The sequence below is a fragment of the Diplotaxodon limnothrissa genome, linkage group LG13, assembly GCF_057381915.1.
Source record: "Diplotaxodon limnothrissa isolate DT_005_m linkage group LG13, D_limnothrissa_male_GT1.1, whole genome shotgun sequence".
Lineage (NCBI taxonomy): Eukaryota > Metazoa > Chordata > Actinopteri > Cichliformes > Cichlidae > Diplotaxodon > Diplotaxodon limnothrissa.
Window position 1 is genome coordinate 10,115,590 of NC_140608.1, and position 25,940 is coordinate 10,141,529.

The window sequence follows — 25,940 nt, forward strand, 5'->3', positions numbered from 1 at the left end:
ATTCAAGCACTTCACTGCAAACGTTATTCATCAACATGTTCTTCCTTTCACCACTCTCATTCATTTTTTTTTCCATGCATGATAATAGAATCAAATGTATTATGTATTACTAATCACATGATAAAAGCCTGTGGTGCTAGTAATGCATGTAGATTCCAAAATGCTGTGCATGTACAAGAAAAGTCATTGCCTTTTTAACAGTGGCCTGAGGGAATGGAGTTGTCCCTTAGCCTCCATAACCATTGACACAAAAGGTCCCCTAACAATTTCAAATTACTGCTTTATTTCTCTCTCTTATATAATCCACCCACATTATTAAATCTACCACCTTCTGGGACTTTACTGATACAATAATATTACAGTGCTAAGATGTTTACATTCGAGACGCCAGCTTTCCTTGTTATAAACATGTATGCCCTTAGGAATTGTGCAATACGTATGCATACTACTTGGCCTAAATGAGGCACAGGTCATTTTGTTTTTAAGAGGGGTCAATATTACCTCAAGCAAGGGGCCAAGGCCAACACCAGAACCTGACTGAGCAGAAAATGGCTCCTGATTCTTACAGATGAGATCTATTATACATTAAACATGCTTGTAAATATTCACTAGTCAGACTATTCAAATGGAAAATATGGTTTAGGTCAAAGGTCTATGAAAATGTTGTCTCCAGAGGAAGTCCCCTTAGAATAGAGGCAATGATGATAACAGGGAGAAACACCCATAGGGGACTAGGGAGAACATTAAGAGTTGTTTTACATGTTTGACTGTGGTGCAGCGATGATACCAGGGAGATAAATGATGGGCACTTATTAGACTGGACTGACCTAGAGTTATGTACCATGCCTAATGGAATGTAACACTCCCATCAATTTTACAAGGCCAGGCTGAATTACAATGAATTAGTGTCCAATAAAGTTTTCTAAATAATTTCGTTCAACTAGTTTATTAGCATAAAGGATTTTTTTTAAATGTAATAATGTCCGAACAGGTATTCTTATTTAACACGACCACGCTTATTGAAATCTATGAATAGCAAAGCGCAGAAGGTACAGAATAATATGTGAACATCAGTTTTATTAGTGGTTTGTCTCACTGACAGGATCACATGGCTTGAAAATTATTTCATCATGTTCGAGTCCAACAGTGGGACCACGGTGTTATCTTCTATTTTTGTCTCTCTCAGCCGTATATTTCAGAGGCCAGGAACAATGTAGTCTGACAGACATATTCTTTATGAGGGGCTCGTGGTCTCTCTAATTTGACACAGTTGTCAGAGATAAAGCTCCTTAGAGAGTGTGGCCATGCTCTGGGTAAGAATGGGGATTAAATTAACACCCCCACCTTCACATTCTCTGACCCCAATACTGGAGAATAAAACATACATGGTGACTCACTTCAACACCCCAGATCTCCCCTCCAACTTCATCTTTGAATGTATTTGGAGTTTATTCCTAAATAAAACAATGATACTCGGCTTATAGGTTAATATTATTCAAATCCATATTATAAAACAGCTTTGCAAAAGTGACCAAGAGCATAAATTCAGTCTGCTAAAAATAAAAAAATACATACAAAAATTATTTTTATAATCAAATTTAATTATATGAGGAAACAGTGCTGCATACCTTCGGGCATTTTTTACGATAAATGTGACCAGTAAAAGCAACACAAAACAGCTTACAGGGTGTAACAATACACTCCCACTCCTCGGTAGCTTCCTATCAAATGACCCGAGCACGTAAAATCAAATCAACACTGGAATGGATCATATCAAATTCTAATGAAAACATAATATGCTCTTAAAATGTGTGTTGGCCCGGCAGCCAGTCATCCAGAGAGTCTCCCCCAGATGACGTGATGAATAGGGAACACCGATGGAATATGCATCAAAGTCGAGCTCATGATTTATGTAATAGCAGTCACTTGGACACTGATTAGCTGCTCTGTCAAGCGTGTAATACGAGAGGCACAACCCCTGGTTTATCAGTCATTTATCTGAAGTGCGTCCTGATATTATCACTGGATCCTAATGTCATCATTATGCCGCACAGCATGTGCGGGCCAGTGTGTCATGGTGCCGGCGACACTGCCTGTCAGGAGTTCAAGCCTCTTCATTTGCAAAATGCTCAGACATTCATAGCACTATGTCAACAGTAAAACAGAGAAGCCACATCATACGAGAGATGGAGGGACAGAGGCACACAGGTACACTAAATAAGTGGACACAAGAGGATACAAGGAAATTTTGTCACCTCTTTGTGGCCGTGGAATTGCTTATATGATCATCAGGCTAATTCTTTTGAGAGGAGTGGAATAACAAAGTGTCAGAGTAAAAAGAACAAAATAACAGGTTGCTTCTTTTTTTTTCTGCGTCTGCTTCGTGGTTTGATTTAGAGGAATAGACACATCTACTGTACACTTGGTACACAAAAGACCTCCTCAATGTGCAATGTGAGGCCCACAGAGCCATTTTTCCTGATTAAAATGCACACTCACACACACCACTGTGTGAGACGATGGCGGTTGTTCAGTCTGTCAGGACTTTCCTGTTCTCCTAAAGAATATCTGATATCATAAATGACTTCAACTCCTCCCACGCCAACATGCGAGCGAGGCTGCAAACACAGGAAAAGAGAGCAAGACACAGACTGCCAGTATATGACTGAGCTATGACAATCATACATTACCGGATGGACAAAACTGCTAATAAACAATCGCTGTCATTATTACAAAAAAAGGTTAGGGCTGTTATTCTCGCAAACATCTGGTGCTGTACACTAAAAGGAAGCTGTGCAACGTATAAGTCCGTCAACACCTCACACAAACAAAAATAGTGAGGGAAACTGAACAGGAAAAGGAGCTCTTTGAGTCCCAAACAAAAGATATCAGCCCGGCTGCCAACACAGACAGGGCACCACACCTTGGCAATGATGCCGCTCACAATCAAAGGAACAGTCGTCATCAGTGGAGCCGTGTTTTTAAAGGATATCTTTAAAAGATTGAAAATATGTGTCATTATGGAAAACAATTGAGCCTGGAGCCTTTAGTATACCGAGTTGTTATGTCACTCACACGCACTTTAGGTTGTTTATTTCAACACATAATGGCAAATATGCTTCCTGTTTTTAAACATTAGAATTTTTGCACACCTCATAATAAATGTATATGATTGTAAAATGTGTAAAGCAGCCTTGATGAGCCGGTGGTAATTAAAATTAGCACACAACAAAAATTGCATTACAAAAAAATTAATAAATAATAAAATCTGTCTTAGAAAATATTTAAAATTGCACATTTCTGTCATTTTTAGTAAATGCAATAAAGCAAACACGGAACGGCTTTAGTGGCTGCCACATATGATAATTGTCTGGCCACTGAATGCAGCATTAAAATGATTTCAAACAGTATGGCTCAGAAGATCCAGCAGAGGGGGCTGCTTACTGCAATCATATGCTGATTAATTGAGCTTGATTCTCCCCATGCTGCGAACATAAGTTGTCCCACACTGTAGGCTACATGTTGGTATGTGGTTAAAGGTTACAAGGCTTTATCGAAGTCACCTTTTACCACAGGTAGCCCCTCACATCATTTTTGATGAATATTAAGAAAACACTGATTTTCTGATTATCCCTCATCAAGCCTATATCAAACTAGGTTATGTTCATTTTTATTAATCGTGCATGTTGCTCTCTAATTAGCTAATGAGAGACAAAAAGCAGGTTTAGAGCAGAAAATGCAAATGACTCTTAGAAAATAGCACAAAAAAGTAAATGGCAAGGCTGAGAATCATCCTTCATTGAAATGTCAGAGATAAATGGCTCAAATGTCACATCAATTAAAACGGGGGACAGTTAGTAGTTCATTAAAGAGAGAGCCATATTGCACCGTCGGGTACCGTTGCCAACCCTTACTATCTGGGGCAGACTGGCAGCGGGTCCAGATGGCACGGAAATCCTCACAGATTTCAAAATGGTCTCTGCAGGGGTGGCGTTTTCTCCCCCGCTCCCACCCTCACCGCTGAGATGGGGTGTGGGCCACAGGCCCATGCCGGCCTACACATTCCAAACGGAGGCATGCAGAGAGCTGAAGGCATCACAGAAACAAAAAAATAAAGCTGCAAAGGACAACAGACAGAAGAAAAGAAAAATGCGTGACTGATGCCACACACTTGGTCATAATGACTGAAATATAAGCTTCCACTTAATCTATGACTGCTCCAGGCAACATAAGGCAACCCCCCTCTCCTTTAAACGGCATAAAAACTCTAATAAAAGGATTGACTGCTGCCCCATGTGTTGTTCATAATACTGACTTTATTAGTTGGTAATACATAAGGTGTTATTGGTTGCTGCAGTCACATAGGTGTTTTTTTATCCACAAACATTACGCTTGAGACCCTAAAGACCTCACTGAGAAGCTGTCACAGGAGATGCAGAATTGGATAAATGTCTCAGCAATAAGTGGAAAGATAACAGTGTTTGAAATTAATGCTCAAAATATGCATTATCATATTTTTTCCTGCTGTAAAAACATCAAGCAAATCAAATATCTAAATCACTACCATTACTAGTCTTCGGCGTACTGGGGACCCCCTGAAGGACCCCAAATCCCAACTTGAGACCTATTAGAAAAGCCTTCTTAAGTCTGTCCCTGGCAAAGGGGAGGAGCGGAGACTTTCTCTGGACCAATTACAGAGCGAGAGCGGACTTTTGCCTCTCGTGATTGGTCGGCTTGACCACGCTGCCTTGAGAAACAGGAAGAGTTCTGCTTTGACATGTGTTTTGCAGAGGGGGGAAGAGGAGTGGGCATCGCAGAGACACCGTTTGGATGCACACGGTTAAATTTGTAAGCACCGGCGTTAATTTACAGCGTTAAACTTTCTCTAACACAAGCTAACAACATACACAAAGCTGAAAGTACGCGTACGCTTAAGCTAACGAGGGCTAGCTTTTGCTAATACGCCTTTCAGACACGAACTCTCGCTTGTTTATTTCATTATTATGATAGGTATATTTTTACATTAAAACAGATACTCACCCAAGGAGCCGTCATCTGAAACAGCACATTAAGGACACATGTTGCATTTTTACACCTGCGCAGTCACGGGGCGCTTTCTACTCAATTAATCACGCAGGTTTGACCAGGAACTAGTCTAATGAGAAACGAGTCAAATGATTGACGAGCATGAGGATGCCGCCAGTGATTTTTTTTTCTTTTTAACAACACAATCTGCTTATTGTTTGTTGTTCCTCACCGTGAAGAGCTGGGTAAACACCCAGGCACTCACTTAGACTACTCTACTGCACCGAAAACGGCACAGAACAAACATGATAGCATTATTTTTAATCAGCGCAGACTATTAGCCAAGGCCATTATTGCCAAAGTCCATTATTCTATCTATGAGTCTATTACCATCTTGCTAAATGGCACGGAGTGTGTGCAGCGCTTATCCAAAGTGCACTGTACCATTGTTTGGCTCAGAAAATTTCTCGCCTTTATTGTCAGTTCAGGCAAACCCCTGATGAATACAGTGAGAGCTGCAAGAGTAGAAACAAGAAAGTTGAAGCAGACGCATTTGTGATCACATACCATGACAGATGTGGTGGTGGTGGTGGTGTTGGTAGTATGCGTGTGTGAAGTGCGGATGGGGGGGTGGATACGGGAGTAATCTAAAAATAAAAGATATCCATTCTTAAATTAAAAGTAGAGTGTGCAATGAGCAGTGAAGTGTTTTTGTTTTGCTTTGTTTAAGGGCTACAGCTTGTGATTATTGTTTTATTAAACAGTCTGTAATTTTCTGAAGCTCAAGGTGTCATTTTCTCCACTCCACAGCTCCCCAAAATTCAGTTTACGAGCAATGAAGACAAAGGAAAGAAGAAAGTGCTCTTAATTTGAGAAGCTGGATTGTTGAATACTTTTATTTTTAGTAAAAAAAAAAAAATCAAATAAAAGGATTAATTATTGAAGTAGTTACCAGTTGTGGTTAATTGTTTCATCTGTAGTTTGTTTTGTTGCTTCCTTAAATAACTAGTGCACAAGATTTCACGTGGTGAGCATTGAAAATTTGATTATGGGACTTAAAAATGTTATAAAAGTCAGTTTAGCAGAGAAAGAGTTTCACATCTGTCAATATGCCAGGCCTGCAAAAATTAAAACAATTAGTTAGTCATTAAAAAAAATTTGTTATTCCTTTTTTAATATCATTCCCTCTTTATAGTCTGTCTTGAAACTTTAATTGTCATGTGTCATTTTTATTTTAATTAAATGCAACAAATAATAATTCATAATGAAAATAAAGTCTAGTCAAAGCAGTGCACAGCTCCCATCAATGTACACACACGTGCGAGTTAACCATTTAAAAACACGTGGTATGTGTAATATTGAAAGCAAAAATGGAGATATTGCATTTGTGCACTTTAAACTTTTCAGATCATCGTTCTGGGAAGGAAAGGTTACTTGTTTGAAACTTACAATCAATGTGACCTTTATTTATTATAACCCCCATCTCTCAAAAACTCACATATAACATAGTCAATCATCTCTCCTTCCCTCAAAGTAAAAATAAAAAAGGAACTGCTGTCTGGTTATTGCCAGTATCCATCTCAGTCGTCAGAAAAGCTGCACGTTTTTGCTGTTGTTAAGGGCTGGAAACCAGAATCCCATCGGAGTTGCACCCTAAGGAACAAATTTAATGCTAGAAAAACATCCCGGCCATCAACCAAAAATGACGGATTGAAAATAATGTCGAGCTATCTTGGGAATCCCCCACCAGACAAGGGAACAGACTGCATTGTTTTTCTCATTTATGTGATATATAGAACAGAAAGAGGGGAAAAAATGGGCGATTTATTGGTTAGATAGGCGTATTCTTTTCCATACACAGAAGAAATATTGGATAGTAATGTGGGGATCAAGTCACATCATGACATTGTTTGGAGGCAAGGTGTTCAAATATGTAAGTCATCTTCCGTTGGTGGCCCGCTAGGTTTTCAATAGATCATTCAATGCAAATATGTGTGGGAAATTGTGAAAGTTGCCACATGAATATGTCAATGAACGTAGTGTAATTTGTACTTCCTCAGCAGGGCAGCAAGATGAAGAAGCAGGGGGAGAGCCAGTGCACTCAGAAGACCATCTCATTGCTGAGCCCCCTGGGGACGATCCAAGTCAGTGGATGTGAGAATGGTGTGCACACCATCCAGATCCTAATGGATGTCGCACCTGCTGAAAGGTACTGTACAACAGCCGGGCTGGTGACGTGATAAACAAAGGTGTGAAATTTACAGGCAGACAGAATCCACTCCTGTGATGGAGTGCCACCATTCCTCATTGGAAGCAGGGCATTTTTGTAGATCCCACAAGAAATATCCTGGAGAAAGTTGGGCAAATATGAGCAGGCACTAGAAATATGAGGGGCACTAGAATACAGTTGGGCTTGAAATTAGATTTCTGATGGCATGTGGTTGTGATTCTTCCTGCAGTATATTTGAAATTTCAGAAAAATAACTTGTTTATTACCCACAAGGGAGTTGATTAGAACTGATGTCTGTAGGGTCAGCAAAGGCCACGGGGAGCATGGACTGTTCTCTCCTGTTTATTTATGTTTCCTTCAAGTTGTATGCAGTAGTTCTGAGTGTCGACTGACACTCAGAAATGTAATATGTGATTGCATTTCTCGGCCTGCCCATCCCTCAAAAGTGTCAGGAACGTTGACAGTCTTACTGAAGCGATTGAAACTGATTAAAGGCAGCATTAATAAGTGCCTCTTCCTTATTTTTACAGGTCCATATCCTACAGCTCAGATTAGTTTTGATTAGATTGAAATTAAATATCCATGTATCGCAGATTCGCATTTGATAAACTTGAATGGTCGGGGAAATTAAACGATTTCCAAATGCACCCGGATAGGAAGTTATCCTTTTGAAAATGTATGTTCAAATTCTAATTTATGGAAACCCATTAATGACCTTGTATATTATACCTCAACATGTGTTTCCTTCTCGACTGTCTGCTATTTCCTAAAATTCATCAAGCAGTAAAAAACATTCCACTTGTTGTTAATGAGTTGAAGTGAGAAAATTAATAATATGGAATTTTGATTATGGAAGATGTCCTGTAACCATGCACAAGCACCTTTCTCCGTCTCCTTGTGAACAGGGTTTAATTTGTGTGTTCAGGTTCAGTAGGAATATGCAAATGAATTTAATGATTCGCATCACTAGATCATTTCTCACTTTAATATCATTTGCTATGTCGGTCATAAGTGAAGCTCTGATCACATCGCTGTATGTTTGCAAAGGTGTGAGCCTCCCACCACCCCCACCCAAGAAAAAATTACTAGTAAAAATGTTTAGATTTTATCTCAACCGGTTGAATATATTGTTATTGTCACAGGACGGGGAAACTAGAGCCACCTTAGATATATGTAGTAACGCAATGTAAACAGGCATTAAGGGAGGCGAGATAAAGTGACAAAATACAGGCTTATCTTTGCAACCGGCTTTACATGTAGATCTCACCAAAGCCCGCCTGTAGCAGTAATAGTTCAGATCAGCCATTTCTATTGATTTATTTATGACATACTAAACAAGGCTCTTTCCAGCTTCGGATGTGTTGTGGTACAGGCTTAGAAAGTCACTGTGATAAATGATCTCTAAGAGCATATTTTAGATATGGGAAATAGATAATGTCCATTCATAGCATAAACTCAGACCTATAGCAGATATTTGCCAACGAGCCAGAGCTTTGAAGGCTTACACGGCCGCGTTTGCCTCCTGCGTTTCTCAGACTTCACTATTGCTTGGCGTTGAACAGCTGGGCCAGCAACAGAAGCATTTGTGGCATTGATAGATAGTTATTGATAAATGCCATTATAGCTACATAAACGCCCTTGAAGTATTGCTTACACACCATGACCGTCAGCTCTTTCTAATAGAAACGTCTCAAGCCCCTTTTGCTTCCTAACTGATCTTAGGAACATTTCCTGAAATCAACCTCCTCTGCCAGTCTAACGACAGCCCTGAAGGCACCATCAGATGAACAAATTCATTACATCTCAACAACCCCTGTTGGGGCCCTACGCACCAGCCTCCCTGTTAACCAGTTTCCCCCCCCTTTAGTTTTTAGCATGGCCTCAGCGTTCACAGAAAAATGATACGCATTTTGTTTACAGGAGATTACTATTATCTGAAATATGATGCTTCTTGCCTCTTTCACACAGAGCACAGACACATAATACAGAGGAAATCATAGAGCACTTTTTTATTAGGGTGAAAAATGAAAAAAAAGGGCTGGACTCCTGCCCCGAGACATTTTGTGAGCATATTATTTTACAATGCTTTGATCAATTTGTCTGTCAAGCTGGCTGAGATGTGGGGGAGCAGGAAAAAAGCAATTTAGCTTGTGAGGTCCTCAATAGAAATGTACTACAGGAGCCTGTGTATGACATGTTGCATTAGAACCTGAGTAGCCTTTATTGCCTGATAATGTTGCAAGGCAATGCTGATATCAATCACCCTTTAACAGCCAGTGTGATGTGTTTTTATGAAAAAAGAAAAAAAAAACTGAAATAATGCATGAAACATTTTTTGGAAAATAATTGATTTAATTCAGAGCTGAGGGATTTCTACTTTTAACAACAAAAAATATTGTGTTGGTAAAAACATGCACAAAATGTGCTAGGAGCTAAAAATTGTTAGGAACAAGATCTTTTCGCATATGCTCCTATAGAAAATTGTAATTAATTTTACACGGATAAACACTTCTGTCTCATTTGCATATAGATATAAACAATATATTTGTGCGTCTGAATTCCCAGCACACTCGGGTCACGTGATCTGCCTAAAATCCTAAGTGGCTAAAACCAAAAATTATCATTATACTTCCCAGGCCATAAATCCCCCCCCCCCCCCCCCCCCCCCGTTTTTTTTCTCTGACACAAAGCCTTATAAATCTGTGTCTGATTTTTCACATTGCACATTGTTTTTAGTTAATGATTTTCATCTGTTTGTTGTTGCTGTGATAGCGGGGAAATGTACCATATGCTCTGGCAAAAGACAAATGATTAGCAAATGAAATTCTGGACAGCTGTCTGACTGAAAGCGTTTGGTTGATAGCATTCTGCTACCATAATTAGCTTAAGCTTTGGGTTAATTAACTTTCTACCTGGATATGCATAATAATAGCATTCTGGAGAAAGCCAAGGAGCTTCCAGTATATCAGCAGCAAAGGCTGGCTTTTTATTTTGTATTTCGGCTGCATATTTCAATTTCAAGAGGCGATTTAGCTCGGGAGCATCGTCAAATATTGTAGATTTTACTCCCCAAGCCAGATAATTCTGAAACAATAGGGGTGTATTATGTGGCAGAAATGCCATTTCTGAATGTAATTAAAGTGGATGAAAGCAATCACCGATTTTTAAACGCTTTTGTCTAGCATGAGGCCTACTTGTAAAAAAATACCCATCAAGAGGAGAAAAGAGGCAAGAGAACCCCCAAGTCCTTATATAAGAGGCCTTTGAGACTGAAGTGAAGTACAACAGTAATTAGTCTTTTGTATGAATTTGCTGGCCATGGTCATGATTAGTTAAGCATATGAGAGGACTGCAGGACTGCATTGCTCTTAAGGAGGAGGGTGTTAAAGTCTATTTATCACCAGTTATCCTCACAGCTTTCCATTATCACTGACAACACTGGATGGGGCCTGAGAACAGCCTAATTGTTCTGAGGTGGAGTGTTTTTGTGTCAAATCTGCCACCCCACTCACATTGGCATTCATAAGCATCCAGACATTTTCCATCTATCTATCCCTAATACCCAAGCTGTCACAACAGCTTTTACACACTACCAACGCTAGTGTGAAATATCTGAGGTGATGCATTTATCGTTTTTTGTTTTTTTTTTCTTCTCACACTCATGTAGTGTTGTGAATCAATGTCCTGGTTCACGCTGAATAGCAGTATGGCAAATGTGTTCCTTATTCTGAGGGGCCTGTTTACATGATGTGCTCACACACCGGGAAATATAACAACTCTTTTTATTCCACTGTAATTTTTCTCTCCGCTTCTCCATCTATGGTGTATTTCATCTAACGTAGGATTTTGTTCATTTAAATTATAATTTTGCTTGATATGTAGATATATACATACATACATATATATAGACACTGCTGTGTGCTAAATAAACTGCTTACATTTGTAACTAAAATGCTTTGTCATACAAACCATGAACTGCTGAGATATTGAATGAAATCATCAATAAAGCAAGGAGAGATTTTTTGACGGAGTCCCTTTAGAAACGGTATGAATAATTCATTGTGTAATGATATTCTGATGATTTTTATTCTATGTTTTGCTGCGGCCTTAGAATATTGTTTTGCATGTTGTGAAGTGTAGTACTCAGCTGCGTATTCATTAAGGTGCTGCTCCCACTGGCCCTTGGACCCATCTGTGCTCTATGTTTATGCCTCCATCTCCCGGGACCGTCCCAATCAGGCTGCATGTGCCATTTCCTGTGTAAACCAACACCTGTGTAACACACTACCTGTAAACCGCCCCACACAGACGAGACACTGACATTCACTCAGATGAAAATCTGCAAATGTTGTGGTTTCTAAAGCGGAGCCTCCAGGGTGAGGTTTTGAGTTGAATGAGAGTTGCTGCTCACTGTGGAGATGCAGCTAAAAGCAGCTCCTGCAGTTTTTTTGTTTCCCTCCCCTTTCCCTGCTGTCGACCGGGAACTTTTTCCAGCATAAGGGTTGCGCTAGTTTGTTTTAGAACTTGATTGGATTCTATATCTGCAACATGCAGAAGTGTACAGTGTGTGACATACTAAGGCAATATGCAGAGAGATGATTCCGCTCTGACATCTTGGAGAGGAGTACGAGTCAATTATGCCCAAGTGTTGTTCTTGCTTATCTTCCTGCGGCACCAAACAAGGATTTAGTCAAGGATTTAGGGGTGAGGGGGCGGTGGTGGGGATCATGGTAAGCGGTTCACAACAAAACACTCAAAACTCTTGGGAGCGGGCACTGATTTAAAAATAAATTACAGAAGACGAAGCGCTAACACTCAAGGGCCCTCAGCAGTGCTGGCGTACACAGGTGAAGATTAGCCTCCTCGCTAATCAGAGGAACAAGGCAGTAATTTGCTCTGAACACAGACAGTAATTAGGACTTGGTGACACTGGATTCCCATAATGCCTTTGTGCTTGACGTGGTCAAATTTTGACAGAGGCTATCCATGCAGGGTCACTGTCCCCCCAGTCTCCCGGCCCTCTTCAGTTGAGGCTCTAAAAGGTCCCTGCAGTTACAGGGGATCCCTAATGTACTTTATGCCTCCCTCACTGGCTCCTTACCATTCGGGTAATTGGAGTCTCTTACTGTGGCACTTGAGAATAGAGGCTAAAAACGCTATTTGAAACTGCTCAGTAGTCTGTTGTAGATAAACATTGCGGCGTCGGGGTGTGGATACACTACATAATGGAGTAAGAGTTAAGGCTCTGGTAATACATGCCTTCACTGACTCCTGTGGCTAGCCAGTTGGGAGAAGACCTAATTGTTGTGTGCTTTGTTGCCTACTCTGCAGTATTTTACCACCACCTTTATGTATTGGATTGAGTGTTGCAGCCTCTTTGGCGGACATTCACTAATAAGAGTTGCGGGATATCTAGAGAGCAGTTTATCCGGCCCAGTTGTTTTTATTTTGAAACAGCGGAGCACAAAACGTGCACCCCAGAACAGAGTAGGAAGCATTCCTAACAGCTTCCCACTTCAAAAGCTCTCGAGTTTAGTGCTGCACTGCCTAGATAGGCATCTGAATGATCTTCCGATGGTTGAACGAGCTGCATTGAGCAAGTGGCTTACAATTGTATCACAGCCTTTGGCTCAGAGACCATCAGGATCTTGACATTCATAGAGACATGCTGTATTTTTTTCCCTTTTTAGACAGTCATTTTAGGCTTTTTTCATGCTCTCTTGAGTCTTTGACGTCTCTGAGTTAAGTATCTGCAGCTATAAGGCTGAGGAAAATATTGGACTGCTCTTGGCCTTTTCTATTTCATCCTCTGACCCGCCATGTTACCCATGATCGGTGAAGGAGAACTCTGGCAGGCTGTGTCAAAAGTGACAGCCGATCGAGTCAGGATGAGCGCCATCACGCTTCACAGGATGGAGGCATGAGTTCTGAGTTTTTCCCCTTTTAGTGCAATATACCATTACACCCTTCGCCAGATTCCTTTCAATTAGATTCTGTGGTTAACCTGTTTCATTCTTACGTCTGCAGCTGATAGAAAAAGTCTTACTGAAGTCTTGTGCAACTAGAGATACAGAAAAAGACTAATTTAATGTCAGCTATTCTTTTCTTTTTTTTTCCCTTTGTCTCCTTTGATTGTTTCTTCCAGGATGAACAAAATAGCCTCCAACATTGTATAAATGCTCAATTCATTCTTTATATTAGAGTTGGAAAATGGGTAGAACTCCAAATGAGTCCCACTTTACGCAACAATGATTTATGGTAATTGGAAATTGATTGTGACAGGAGCACAATATTAGAAAATTTCTCAAATCGCAATCTTCTATCAAGGGAAATATTCTTTTTAGTGCAGCAGATCCTCGGCTAGTTTGGAATTAGTTTCTGATTTCTTTACCTGTGATGAAATAGTAAATGGCTGAAGGACATGGAAAAAAATATGATTTATGTAGTCAAAAGATAATAAAATAACAATTCTTCTTTAACCCAATTTGAATTGTTTGTTCTAACGTCAACACACTCGCTACACACGTTTATTAAAATACTCTTTATAATCACTGCTAATTATAATTCTTGGTTTTCATAGAGCGTTGGCAGTTACTTTAGTACAATATAAAGATTGTTTCCCCTTGGAGAGTTTTGTTGTAATTAGTCCGACATTTATTAGACATCTCTAATCTCTCATTTGAAGGGCACAGCTTCTAATGTGCCAGTCTGGACTCCATAAAGATCACATGATGCTGCCTGATTTCTGATTCACTGAAGCGGCTGGAAATGTTGCAAGCACAAGTGCTACATCTCCACTGCCCACATGCTCTTTTAAAAACAATCCCCCATTGCACCTAGAGGTGACAGACTTCAGCTCAACTGATGTTGTTCCCCCCCTTTTATTTATTTATTTCCTTGTTGTTTGCCAGCCATAACATGTACTGCATTGCATTAACTTTTACTACTGTCAATGTTGTATCAGTCAAACACCTTTTAAAAACGGACGCATCCGTAAGCTGGGAGGAGAGGAAAATTAGCCACAGTGACAAGTCTGAAGTGTAAGCACAAGGTCAAAGGTGCCAAGCCTTAAGCAAAGGTGCACTAGCCTTTGTCCGGTAGATTGTAAGGGCCTGCGGGTCCAACAGGAACATTTCCACACACAATATCCCCGAGCTGTCAGTGTGCAGCGGCTGGAACATCCTCTCGGAGAGAAAGAGAGGGTGTGGAGGGGCAGAGGAGGTGGTGGTGTGAGGATGCGTGTTGTGGGGGGGTTGAGGGTGTGTAGAGAGGGAACAGTGGCCTGAAGATCCTTGCTGAGAGAAAGAGAAGTTGGGGGATGGTGTGTGTGTGTGTATGTCGGGGTGTAGGTGGTGGGGAGCCAAAAGAGCTGGAGTGGGAGGATAGAGCAATAGAGAGGGGGAAATGAGGAGGGAGAGCTGGGGGAGGGAGGGGAGGGAGGGGATAGAAAGGAGAGACAATGACAAGTAGGGGCTGGCTGGGCACTCACCCATGCCGACAGAGATTGCCATGAGCCATGGCCATTGTTTGAGCGGGTCTCAGCACAGAACCCGCTGGTGGGTTTCCAAGTTTTCACCACTCAACTATAAACTGCTGTGTGGTTTATTTAGAAATGAGAGTATTTACACCTTTTACTGTATTTACACCCACTGTTAAACGGCACCCGGGAGATTTTTATCACACAGCCACAAACTAGCAAGCAGAGTGGTTTCTCTGAAAACTGACCTGCTCAGTCATAACACTCCAGTAAACCTCAGCTTCACGTGTCCAATATAAAACGCAGCTCAAACTGTGACCTGCACAAGTGTAAAAACACTTTAGGGCCGCGCTGTTACGGCGTGCAGGAGAGAGACGGTCTGTGTGTTTAACAAAGTAAATGTCTATTATTAATACCGTACAGGACAAGCCAATTTTGAAAAAAGGGGGCACTTAAATGGTGGTATTATTTATTTATAAGTCCTGTACACCAGTTAATGGAATTGGCGGGCCTGCTTTAGATCCACAACACAGCTTGAGGTCCACTTTGGAGTAATGCACATGCTAAGAGAGGACTTTCCCAGTAGGGTCTTTAAGTGTCAAATATGGGTCAGTCTGCTTGCATTGACCTGGGGGGTGGTCAGCAGCAGAGAGAAATTCAGCTGTTAAGTGATGCCAACTCAACCGTCGGCAAATTCCTCCAAGCATCTACTCAAGCTAAGATGCATGTCCAAGTGCAGCGCTTTTCTGGTCAACATCGCTCTGGCCAAAAAAATCCATTTATTCTTGTCATGAACTATAAACTAGACCCAAGCAGAGTTGAAACTGTTGTTAATGCTGTGCTCTTAACTTTTGTCTGCTACTTTTCTGTTTTAAGAAACCGTTTTTTCTCCCTTAAAGTAGTTTGAAACGAACTGTTAGCGGTTTCTTATGACCTGACGGTTGTTGTTTTTTTTGTCTTTTTTTCCCTTTCGTACTCTATTATATCTACTCTTGAGAAAATTCTGGATTTTGCCTTCTTATCTTCCTGAGGTTTATTCTGTCTTCCAAAGCTCTGGTATCCGTCAAAGCCGAGCGACATGCAAAAATGTACAAGTTCAGATTTTAAACACGTTTTAATTTACAACTTCAGTTCCACTCAGCAAATTATGTCATCTTGCATCTTTGTCACTCGTGGCATGTTATTACACTCTTGTGACATATTTAGCACTGTTCAAGCAAGAATTGGGTATTATGATTGCTCCTCTGATCCCCACCTCACCTCCCCATCCTGCCTTATATCCCTCACAGGAGCAGCGGGGGCCCCCTGAGCTGTGTGGTCAACGATAGCCTGGCAGAAACGAGCCCTGAGTTGCAGCGCTGCGTTGAATGGCTCCAGGCGTACTTCAGTGAGCCGCAGACCACTGGGAGTCTCCCGCTCCCTGGCTTTCACCACCCCGCCCTGCAAGGAGGTCTGTCATGGATAAATATTTGCAGAGCCATGACTGGGATCAGGCTTTCACTCTTAATTGTCAGTTACATCACTTACACTCACTGGCTCAGTGTGTTATAATGAAGTATTTTATGGCTGAGAGAGAGAGCGAGAGCGAGTGTGCGAGGAAGAGAGCGAGAGCAGAGGAAAAGTGAGTGAGTGGGTGAGTGAAAGGAGAGAGAACAGAACACAGAGCTGTAACTTGGTTCAGTAATCTGTGGCAGCTCTTACCACGCGTGTTAGTCTTGGCAAGCTTTTCCATGATTCTTGGCACATTCTTTGAAACTGATCGAATTCCACTCTTGACATTTTCAGACAGGAAGCTTTTTTTTTTTTTTTTTTTTTTTTTTTTAATGAGAACATGTGAATGGTGGTAAAGTTTGAATGAGCTTATTGTTGGCTTGATCAGTCACCTACTGTGAGTGAAATGAAAGCACCCCCCCAAAAATGGACAATTAGTGTCCTTTCAACCGGTAGCTTCGGCGAGGCGAACGACTAAAGATGCAGAGGAAAACAAGAAAACAAAAGCAAACAAAATGAATATTTGATTGCCAACCGTGGTTTCGTTTCGAGGAAATAAATAATATCGTAGCCCGACGACTCATTTTTGAGATCGTAAACAGAAATTTGTTTTCAAAACAATTGCGGGCTGCTCCTTTGTCACACTGAGATGCTCATCGCATTTTAACTGAAAGATTTTCAGAAGCTCTCATTTAGACACAGAAGCACACCTACACAGGAAAAAAAATGACTTTAATATATGCATTTAACAATTGTGCCTCTCTTCCCCTGCAATCAGGCCTTAGTTGCTCTCTAATTTCATGCAGATCTGCAGTGCTTGAGTGATGGCATTTTCAATGAGCAGGTACTCCATCGAGACCCTGTATACAGCTATGAGTCCCACGCTCCCGCAAAGGCAATGCAGAAATACATCAGGACCAATTACGATATCAACTTTCAGTGTGATTCCCTTCGCCACCAAGTGCTTGTGTACCAGCCCCAGGCTCTTTCAAATCGCATCTCATCTGAAGTCTTTGGGGTTTTAATTAAATTTCAGGATAGATGGAATTCTTCATTAGTACCTGATCTGAATAGGTGATTGTGCTGTGTTCCACCTCTCTCCCTCGCCTGTTGTTTTGGGGCTCCGTAAATACAGGGTTTAGGCTTGGATTGCTCTCAGTAGTCAGAACCATAGGCCATGCCAGTATAAAAATGTTAAATGTGAGCATCAAGAGTATTTGTCTTTTCAGGGGGGGAAATGGAAGGTTCTTTTTTTCTTGCTTGTTGATTCACAAATATTAAGTATCTTTTCTTTTTGCCTTATTGCTGTAAAAATTCCTCCTCGATCTAGTCGTGCAGCCTCTGCCTGCCTGGGGAAAAAAAAGATACAAGTTTAATCAGGTCATTACAATCTGTGACAACCAACTTTTGTTTGCTCAGTTATCTTGTGGGAGAACCTGAGCGCAACAGCGCTCTCGCAGCACTTGTCATGTAATATTGAGTTGTGACCTTCACTTGAAGTGTTGCCATGTTTATTTACACATTTCTGACAAAACAAGCCACTTTTCATATTAGCTGTCACGATATACCTGAGAAACAGAGGTGACATGAAAGGAGATGCAAGGTGCAGTTTTCTATACCGTCTCGACTGATTGTCATGCACAACATCACACGCAAGTTTGGTCGGCGGGGGTAAGGGAATGGCGAGCGCTCGCGTGCGTTATGCTCAGTTAGCTTGTGTTTGCGCCTGTGTATGTGCGCTGGCTGCCTCAGAAAAACACAGACACCAACGTGGGTTCTTAAAACGATGCATATTCTTATCTCATTAATTATACATCCATATGTAACAGACGAGAGGATCTTAGTCTCGGTAAGCGGCGCGGGGAATGTGCGGGGAGGGGGCCGTGCAAAGGGGGGGAAGGGCGCTCTTCAAAGCCCAAATGACTGTGTTCCTGCAGGAGTCTGAACCTCCCCCTGTGCACAGCGCAGGGCGAGATGAGACACTCACCAGGACTCGCCCCTGTGATGTGGAGAGGAATTAGGGAAATGAACGTTTTCAGAATATCGAATAATCAGAGAATCATCAGCACCCCGTCAGCCTTCAAAAGTATGGATCCCTCAAGACTCAAGAGACACTTTGACTGGGAGTCAAAGTCTTCCCTCCCATTAGACACAAAGGATAATGAGGTAGCTGCATTTCCACTATTGTCTTTTTATTCTCACCACCATGTACGAGGTGACTGTCAGCTGGAAGTCGTCTCTCCAAATCTATCATTAGCAGGGCTGATGGATTTCAGTTTATTGTTTTCCTTTTTTTGGCTTTCAAATTGCTCCCATACACAGAATTATGAGCAAATCAATCATATATGTCAATACCATCATAACTGCCGAACGTGTTCGATTTTACTCCGGGTAAATCCATCGCAGCCGCAGTGGCTCTGTCACCTGGCCTCATGGCAGGTAATGACCTGTGACATAATTATGGGGATGTCTGTAAACATGTAAGTGGTTCCTCTCAACTTTTATTTAAACAATTGACACCAGTGCTCCTCGATCTAAAGAGGGTCCTGACCCCAGACACACCGTATTAGGCTCTTTATGAAGTATGGGGCTAGGGGACTGCTCTCCAAGTCATTGCTGGTCCCCTCGAGTGACCTGCCTGAAGTCTCTGTCACAGCCACTGATGAGGGCAAAGTTCTTTAACCTTTGTGCCCTGCAGATAAAAGTACAGACACTTTTTGTCCAGAACTGTAGGAGATGTGAAAGCTTCCAGGAGAAACAGCTGCTCAGGATTAGTCAAAGGTGTACACAGCGCCATAGCTTGTTGCTCGGTCTGTTTGTAGGCAAAAGTTCCCGTCTGCGTCTGCCGGTGTGACTTTGGTTGTTTGTCAATAACGTTTGCATCACTGTGGATTTGTCGTAGCTGCAGTCTGGGCAAGTTGTCATCTACCCCGCCGGTGACAAAAGCGAAATCCTTATGTATCACACACATCATGTGGCCAAATCCGAGCTTTATGAGGGAGAGTAATGCATGAAAGGAGTTTCAGGGGTGTATCTCATCTCCTCATAACATTAAGTCTGTCTGCATAAGAGCCCGTCATCTCGTTGACAGTGTGATTATTACCTGAAAAATTATTAAACAGTACCTACGGGCCTTGTTCAAGACAAAGAACTCACATGGGTGTGCATCAATCAAATGTATCCCCTTTAGGTTTTACACTTATTCCCCCCAGTTTAGGCAAATTGCCTTGTTCGCGTGGCTTTGTGTAGCAGAGAGTGACTATAAGGTAGCGAGGGAGCCTGGGGAGCAAAGGATGTTCACTCTGTAGAAGAGAGACAGGGGTGTGACATGTTTTCACACAATGCCAATTTAGAAGGATTTCACATAGATCACTTGTCATGTGCTCTCTTAGACCATATAAATGAGAGAGAATGGGAGATCACTAATTGAATTTTCATGACTGAGTACATGTATATACTAGAAGAAATTCACCCCCTCTTGATAACGAGACCATTGTTCCTCATCTTGTTCTCAGTGCAGAAAAAGAGTGTTTTGTGCTTTCTGCACAACCTCGGTGCATCGGCGTCTTAAGGTTTTTGAGATGCCTCAAATACTTTTCTTCAGCAATCAGAGCTAGACAAACATGCCTCTCAGTCACCACCTGGTAATCCAGAAAAAAAAAGAAGAAAAGATAATGCTACTGCTAAAGTGCTAATGAAATCAAAGCCGTTAATGTGGTTGGTTAAGCTGTGGATGATTTGAAGAATTCTGCCATTTAAGTGAAGATGATATAATGAATCTACTCTGAATAGAAAGCAATTAAAAGGACAAATTGGTCTGATTAACCTCAAAGTCATCCCGCTGCCACAAATGGTGTGCAACATTCAAATTATTATTATTAAAAATCTGGAGCAGATTTGCAGTCTTTTTGGCCTCTCTTAATCCTTTTAAATGAAGGAGCGAACTTTTTTAATTTTAGCTGTGACCTTTCAAAGCATAACCTAGATTTTTCTGCCATAGGAATAATTTTCTCACGTCAGCTTCTGTAGCATGTTAATACTAGTTCTAAGGTCAAATTGAGGGACTTCTCTGTGTTTAGGTGCATAATGAGCAGTGTAAAGATGGAAAGAAGAAAAAAGATGGAATTGTAGGGAGCCAGGATGGACATTATAGTGTTCACCAATAGGTGAAAATGCATTAATGAGTCAAACGTTGGCTTTTTAATTAAAAACAGCAGAGAGTTTAAAAAAATATAACACATGTTTAAAGTTCCTTCATGTTATCAGCCTCTCGGCTGGCTGTTTGAGTTTGATTGATTAAATGAGGAACTCTCTCTTCCCCCCTTCTCCTTTCCCGTCTTTCTGTCACTCTTCCGTCCTCTTGCTTTCTGGCAAAGATTCATTCACCAGCCGCGTGCTGCAGGTACTTCTGAGAGATGTGACGTTCGGAAAGACGGTTTCATACAAACGCCTCGCCGAGATGGCGGGAAACCCCAGAGCGGTGCGGGCGGTGGGAGGGGCTATGAGGAAGAATCCGGTGAGTATGATTGACATTGATTGACAGGCTTCTGTCTTGCTTACTTTATTTAGTCAGACAGGTAAAGTAACGGTTTGTATTTTTTTTTTTTTACTTTATTAGCGACTTCAATATTTAACACATGCAAGATTAATTATGATTAGTTTTTCGGTGAATTTGCCCTTTAACAGAAAAGTAATTTTAAATTATTCTTAGTTTATATGTTGTATTAATACGTGGAAGCAGATTGCTGTGAACTATAATATTTATTGGGTAGTAATTCATTTTGTACAAATGCATGAAAAAATGACAGAATACATAAAATAGGCAAAGATCACATTTGAGGTCATTTCCTGGTGAGGTATTGTCTCTCCTAGTTTCCTAACTCGTGTGCACGACTGAAGTTTTCCAGTAAAATGCATTTTAAAAAGTTTTCCCCGATGCATGATATGTAATCTAAACTGTAGGCGTGTTCGAGTACGTGCGATGGCGAAATAAACACCTCCCTCTGAGCACAGCTGAGGAGGGAAAGTCTACCTACAGCACAATTTTAAGCCCACACCTTTTGTTCCTGTTCTCTCAAGTCTTTACTGTAGATGTTCGCTGCAAATCTCCGCTTCTTGTAAGAAACCTGGCCCGCATCATTTTGCCCATGAATCCACTGTGTACAAAATGGAGGGCTAGAGGGCAAGTGGTGTGTCTTCTTTTGATCAAACCCTTTGATCAAAGCCTGTTTAACTCTGCCCATGTAGTGCTGTGGGCACCACCGGTGTGCTCTGTGAGGCAGAGAGCACTTCTTGTACAGCAGCAGTGCAGCCAGTGAGATGTTCTCCCTCATATGTGCTTGTGTGCATCCTCGTCTTAGTGCTGGGTCTCCCAGCATGTTGTAATTGATGTTGGGTGGGGACAAAAAGTTATTTATAATGAGAGCGCTCAATTTATAACCCAGAATAAAATGTAGATAAACTAATTAATAGTGTCCTCTGGATTCTCTGTGTACTTTATACATTGCATTAGCCAGTGGCATTGCTGCTAGATGGCTGTATAATACCGCTCCGATTTAGCATCAGTATGTTTTACAGACATTTCTTTCCTCTCGTCCAGGAGGCTGGGAGCCTGAGCCATCAGCTCCTGATTCAGATCCAGAGTCAGATTGTCAGTGTCAATTACTTGTCAGTAGCACTGCTCCACTCAGGCTTCAGCTGTGAAAAGCTCAGTGTGCTCAATCGATCCTCCCCTCTCTGTGGCACTTCTTCTTCACCAGGATTTGAGTATTGATAAGCCTGGTGTAGTGCTCTTTTCCCCCCCAAGTGAAGAGGCAGATCCGAAGGCCTTGAGGGTACCCTGCTCTCCCTCCAAACCCGGGGAACAGTATTGATCTGAATACTCGAGCAGTATTTCTCTGTCTGCAAGGTTAATCTGGGGCTCGGAAAGTTTTATTGCTGTTGATATGGGAGTGGGTTTAATGATGGATTGTTCAGTTTTCATATAAAAGGCTGGAGGTGCAACCGTCACGTCAGCCTAACACAGTTACATTGGAGAAATACAGTCGCAATGCAGCGACGGTTGTGTTGCCTTTCCGGTTAGTATAACAAGAACAAAATGAGGGCAACATTAAGAATATTTTAAAAGAAATAATTGCTGTGATTCATTCCCAACCATTGCCACTCTTCTTGTTCTGAATTCACAATGATCGAAGTGTTTTAGGCTTGCTTGTTTAATCTTTCTCCAGCCATTTAGTTTACAAAGAACTCGGGACCCCCCTGGCAGTCATCTGCAACAAGAGTAAACGCTCCACCGACTTCCTCTTTTTAATGATCACAGGGTTATCAGATCTTAATGTTGACACCCTCTCGATTGAATATTCATCCTGTTGGTGTTTTTGCCCATTAATTTTTGATTGCTTCTTTGCTTTTCACTATTAAAGAGTAAAAAACATTTATACCCAAAGACTGAGCCATCACCCTGAATGTGGATTTGTGCAGGATCAAACCAGACACTTCTGGTGTGGCACTTTGTTTTCATGCAGTGCATGAATATAAAAAGTGCTACAAAAACAAAAGCAGTTCATATTCCCTGCACGTTGGTTACTTTTAAGTCACATCGTTTATGTGCTAAATCAGAGATTCTTTCATACATAATACATATCTACTATCAGCACTTGCAACTATTGTGGTGCTGTGACAATAAATGTCAACCTGAGAATAAGTATTTGATTTTTTTCCAGCGGTCTAATCTGCGTTCCTGTCTTACTCATATATTACTTTTTGTTCCTCCACATCATAGCTTTTAGGTATTTAAATTTCTAAAGTTTAGTGAAAAATGTCCTTTTTTCCCCATAATTCTGACCAAATGTAAAAATGAAGTAGTTACTTTTTATTAAAAAAACACATTTTAAAAGTGGGACTTGGTCCTACAAATTCTAATATTTGTAAAATTGCACATGTTTATTAAATCCCCGTCTCTCTCTCTGTCTGTGCCAGGTTCCTCTCCTCATTCCTTGTCACAGAGTCATTTCTAGCAGTGGACAGAGTGGGCCGTACATGAGCGGCAAGGGCAACCATCTCAAACAATGGCTGCTCACCCATGAGAGGCAGGGAGGGGAAGGCTAAAGCATGACAGAGCCCAACTGTCCTTCAGTCAGTGCACACACGCACACACACACATATATATATACACACTCACAAGGCCAGGGTTTTTTTTTATTATTATTCTTGTCTCTTTTTTTTCTTTTCTTTTCAGAACACAAAACAGGGCCATAAAGTTTTCCTTGCTTGGCACACACCGTGGAACAACTGGAGTAACTTGTAAATATTCAGTTTATAATCCTTTTTTTTTAAATCTAAGAATAGAGATGCTGCATAGTTAATGTGATACAGAGTTTTTGCAGAATTAGAATGTACAAAAATAACTTAAACAGAGAACAGTAGGAATTACAAACATATGCTCCCGTGGGTCTCCGTTGCGTTTGCCAGATAGTGCTTGGAATGGTTTTTCTAAAGAATTATTATTCCCTTAAAAATATGTCTCTTGCATTGTTGTTGTTGTTATTTTTTTTCCTAAGCAGAATTAGTCTTTGTACCTCTCGTTGGTTTTTTAATTTCCTGCCAAGTGAATGCTTTGTTCAACATCCAGTGATAAAGGCTCTGAATTTTACGGCTACAAAGCTTTGTAGTGAGGCATTTGTTTTGTCTTCATTTAGATCTCATTGTTTGCTCTCGCCTTATAATCCACCTCGAGTGGAGAGTTGTCCTATGCATTTTATACTGTACTTTTGTTGCGTTAGACATGTTTAAATAAATCTGTCTCAAACTGACAAAATCCCGTCTTTTCATCATTTTAATTGCGTTTAATTTAAAAAGTGATTTCATGTAGCATTCACTCAGTTCAGCTCATGATTAATTATGCTGTACGTCTCTCTCCTTGCTGCTGCTCTGTATGTCACAGCTCCTTCTTTTTTATTTCTGAGGGGTGTTTTCCATTAGAGGGCAGTACAGAACGGGAAACAGAAATCAACATTTCAACCTTGAATTCATCCTGAGCGTTTAAACTGTAATTTAAATGTTTATATCCTTTCTTTAAAAAAATACAAATTTCACCACAACATTATTTCACCCCTTTGGGATATCTTTTTTCCTTCTTAAAAAAAAAACACCATATGGAGAGGGCAGCAGCAGCGGAGGTGCATTTAGAAAAATCTGTTACTTTAATTGAATTTGCCCTTTAGTTTTATTTTCGGCGTTTTCTCGCAGTGATATTTGTAACAGTGACAGTTTATCCTTTTCCCCTTAAATTCGTGATTCTCCTCACTCTCTGGTGAAACTCCAGAGTGACCCTTACTTGCCCATAGTTATTCCTCTTCTGTTCAGCCCAGGTAGCCTAATAATCCACCCTCCAAAAATAACCTCAGCTCTAACCTTTGCAGAACCAATTCAAGTGGCCCTCTCACTGAATACATTTGAACTTTGCTGCATTTTTGAATTTCTTATCCGATCAGCTCCGTGTGGCTGTCTTGCCGTGCTGCTGGACTCACTTACTCTGCCATTGGAGCACCATCGCAGCGTAAATGTTGAGGCAGCAGACAGGCAGATGAAGAATGAGACTCAGTCTGTGGTTTCACAGAGGGCTAATGATGCCTGTGGTGACTACAGGCTACAGTCAGCCCCCTAACGAAGGGAGCTGTGACACAGCCACAAGGGGTCCCATTTAAGCCAGGCGTACTCTGAAGTGCACTGTAAGCACCCTCCTTTTTTTGCTTGTGGCTAAGTAAATTCTATGGAATGCTATGAATTTAGCAACCAGAGATACTGATGTCTGTAGAGTGCTGTGGTTGATGTTAAAAAACAAGTCCAGCATCAAAGCTTCTGACATGCTGCCAGTAATTGGCCGTGTAATTTGCGGAGGTACCTAAGGAGTCTCCTAAAAATAATTCGCACCTTTTATTTTGTCCAGTTTTACACTCTTGAGATATTTTAGCATTTATCGGTAACAGTGTTGTTATTATTACGTCTGTATTGTTTTGTTGTTGTGCTTTCACCTTGCATACCGCTTCCACATCACGCTGGCTCAGAGATAAAAAGGAATTAGATTAAAAGACGCTGAGACGATCTCATCATCCGCACTGTTAATCTCTGTGAAACCTTTAATTTTGGCCTAATATCTGCCTCCATTTCATAGAGAAAGACTATATAAGTGCATGTGTGCGTGAGCATGTGGCCTTGCATGTTGGTGTGCGCACATGTGTATGTCCATATGTGTGTGGGTGAAGTGGATGATATTGAGTCTGACTTCATAAATCACCCAGACACTGATAAACTCCCCATGCACCCACACACCGCTAATGGGCAACCCTTAAGGAGTGTGAGTGTCTCGTGCGGCGTTTGATTCAACATTTATTAACCCCCTCACACACACTCTCTCCCTCAGATACGACACACACTCATTTGAGCCCCAGAAAGAGCGAGGATATGGTTGGTGGCATCCGTAGCGGTAGCGCAGGGTTTTGACCTGGCCGGGCTGTATTAATCATGGCCAATAGTGGTAAGGTACGTTTTGGCTTATAGCACCACAACAACAACAGCCTCTGCATTTCCTAACATTAGTTTCCCTCTCATAACTTATATCCTGTCTCCAACTCCCTACTTCCCATCTCATATCCTGGCACCCCTCCTCATTATAGAACAATTTTCTGCCCCCACATCAAATACAAACACACTCTGTGC

The 25,940-nt window shown here is 41.2% G+C and overlaps 1 protein-coding gene across 1 annotated transcript; it reads left to right on the top strand.

Moving 5' to 3' along the window:
* Positions 1 to 4,800: 4,800 nt before the first annotated feature.
* LOC146619852 (methylated-DNA--protein-cysteine methyltransferase-like) lies at positions 4,801 to 23,857 on the top strand. Its single transcript, XM_085369239.1, has 6 exons — positions 4,801 to 4,848; positions 7,086 to 7,234; positions 16,022 to 16,182; positions 20,600 to 20,739; positions 23,202 to 23,357; positions 23,461 to 23,857. Exons 1-5 carry the CDS (start codon positions 4,831 to 4,833, stop codon positions 23,328 to 23,330), a joined length of 597 nt encoding a protein of 198 aa, XP_085225365.1. The 5' UTR covers positions 4,801 to 4,830; the 3' UTR covers positions 23,331 to 23,357; positions 23,461 to 23,857.
* Positions 23,858 to 25,940: the final 2,083 nt, after the last annotated feature.

What these genes read in the sequence shown, in the direction of transcription:
- LOC146619852 (XM_085369239.1), top strand. An exon ending in GATGTCGCACCTGCTGAAAG is followed by an intron (nt 7,235 to 16,021) that starts GTACTGTACAAC and finishes TATCCCTCACAG; the next exon opens with GAGCAGCGGGGGCCCCCTGA. An exon ending in CCACCCCGCCCTGCAAGGAG is followed by an intron (nt 16,183 to 20,599) that starts GTCTGTCATGGA and finishes TTTCTGGCAAAG; the next exon opens with ATTCATTCACCAGCCGCGTG.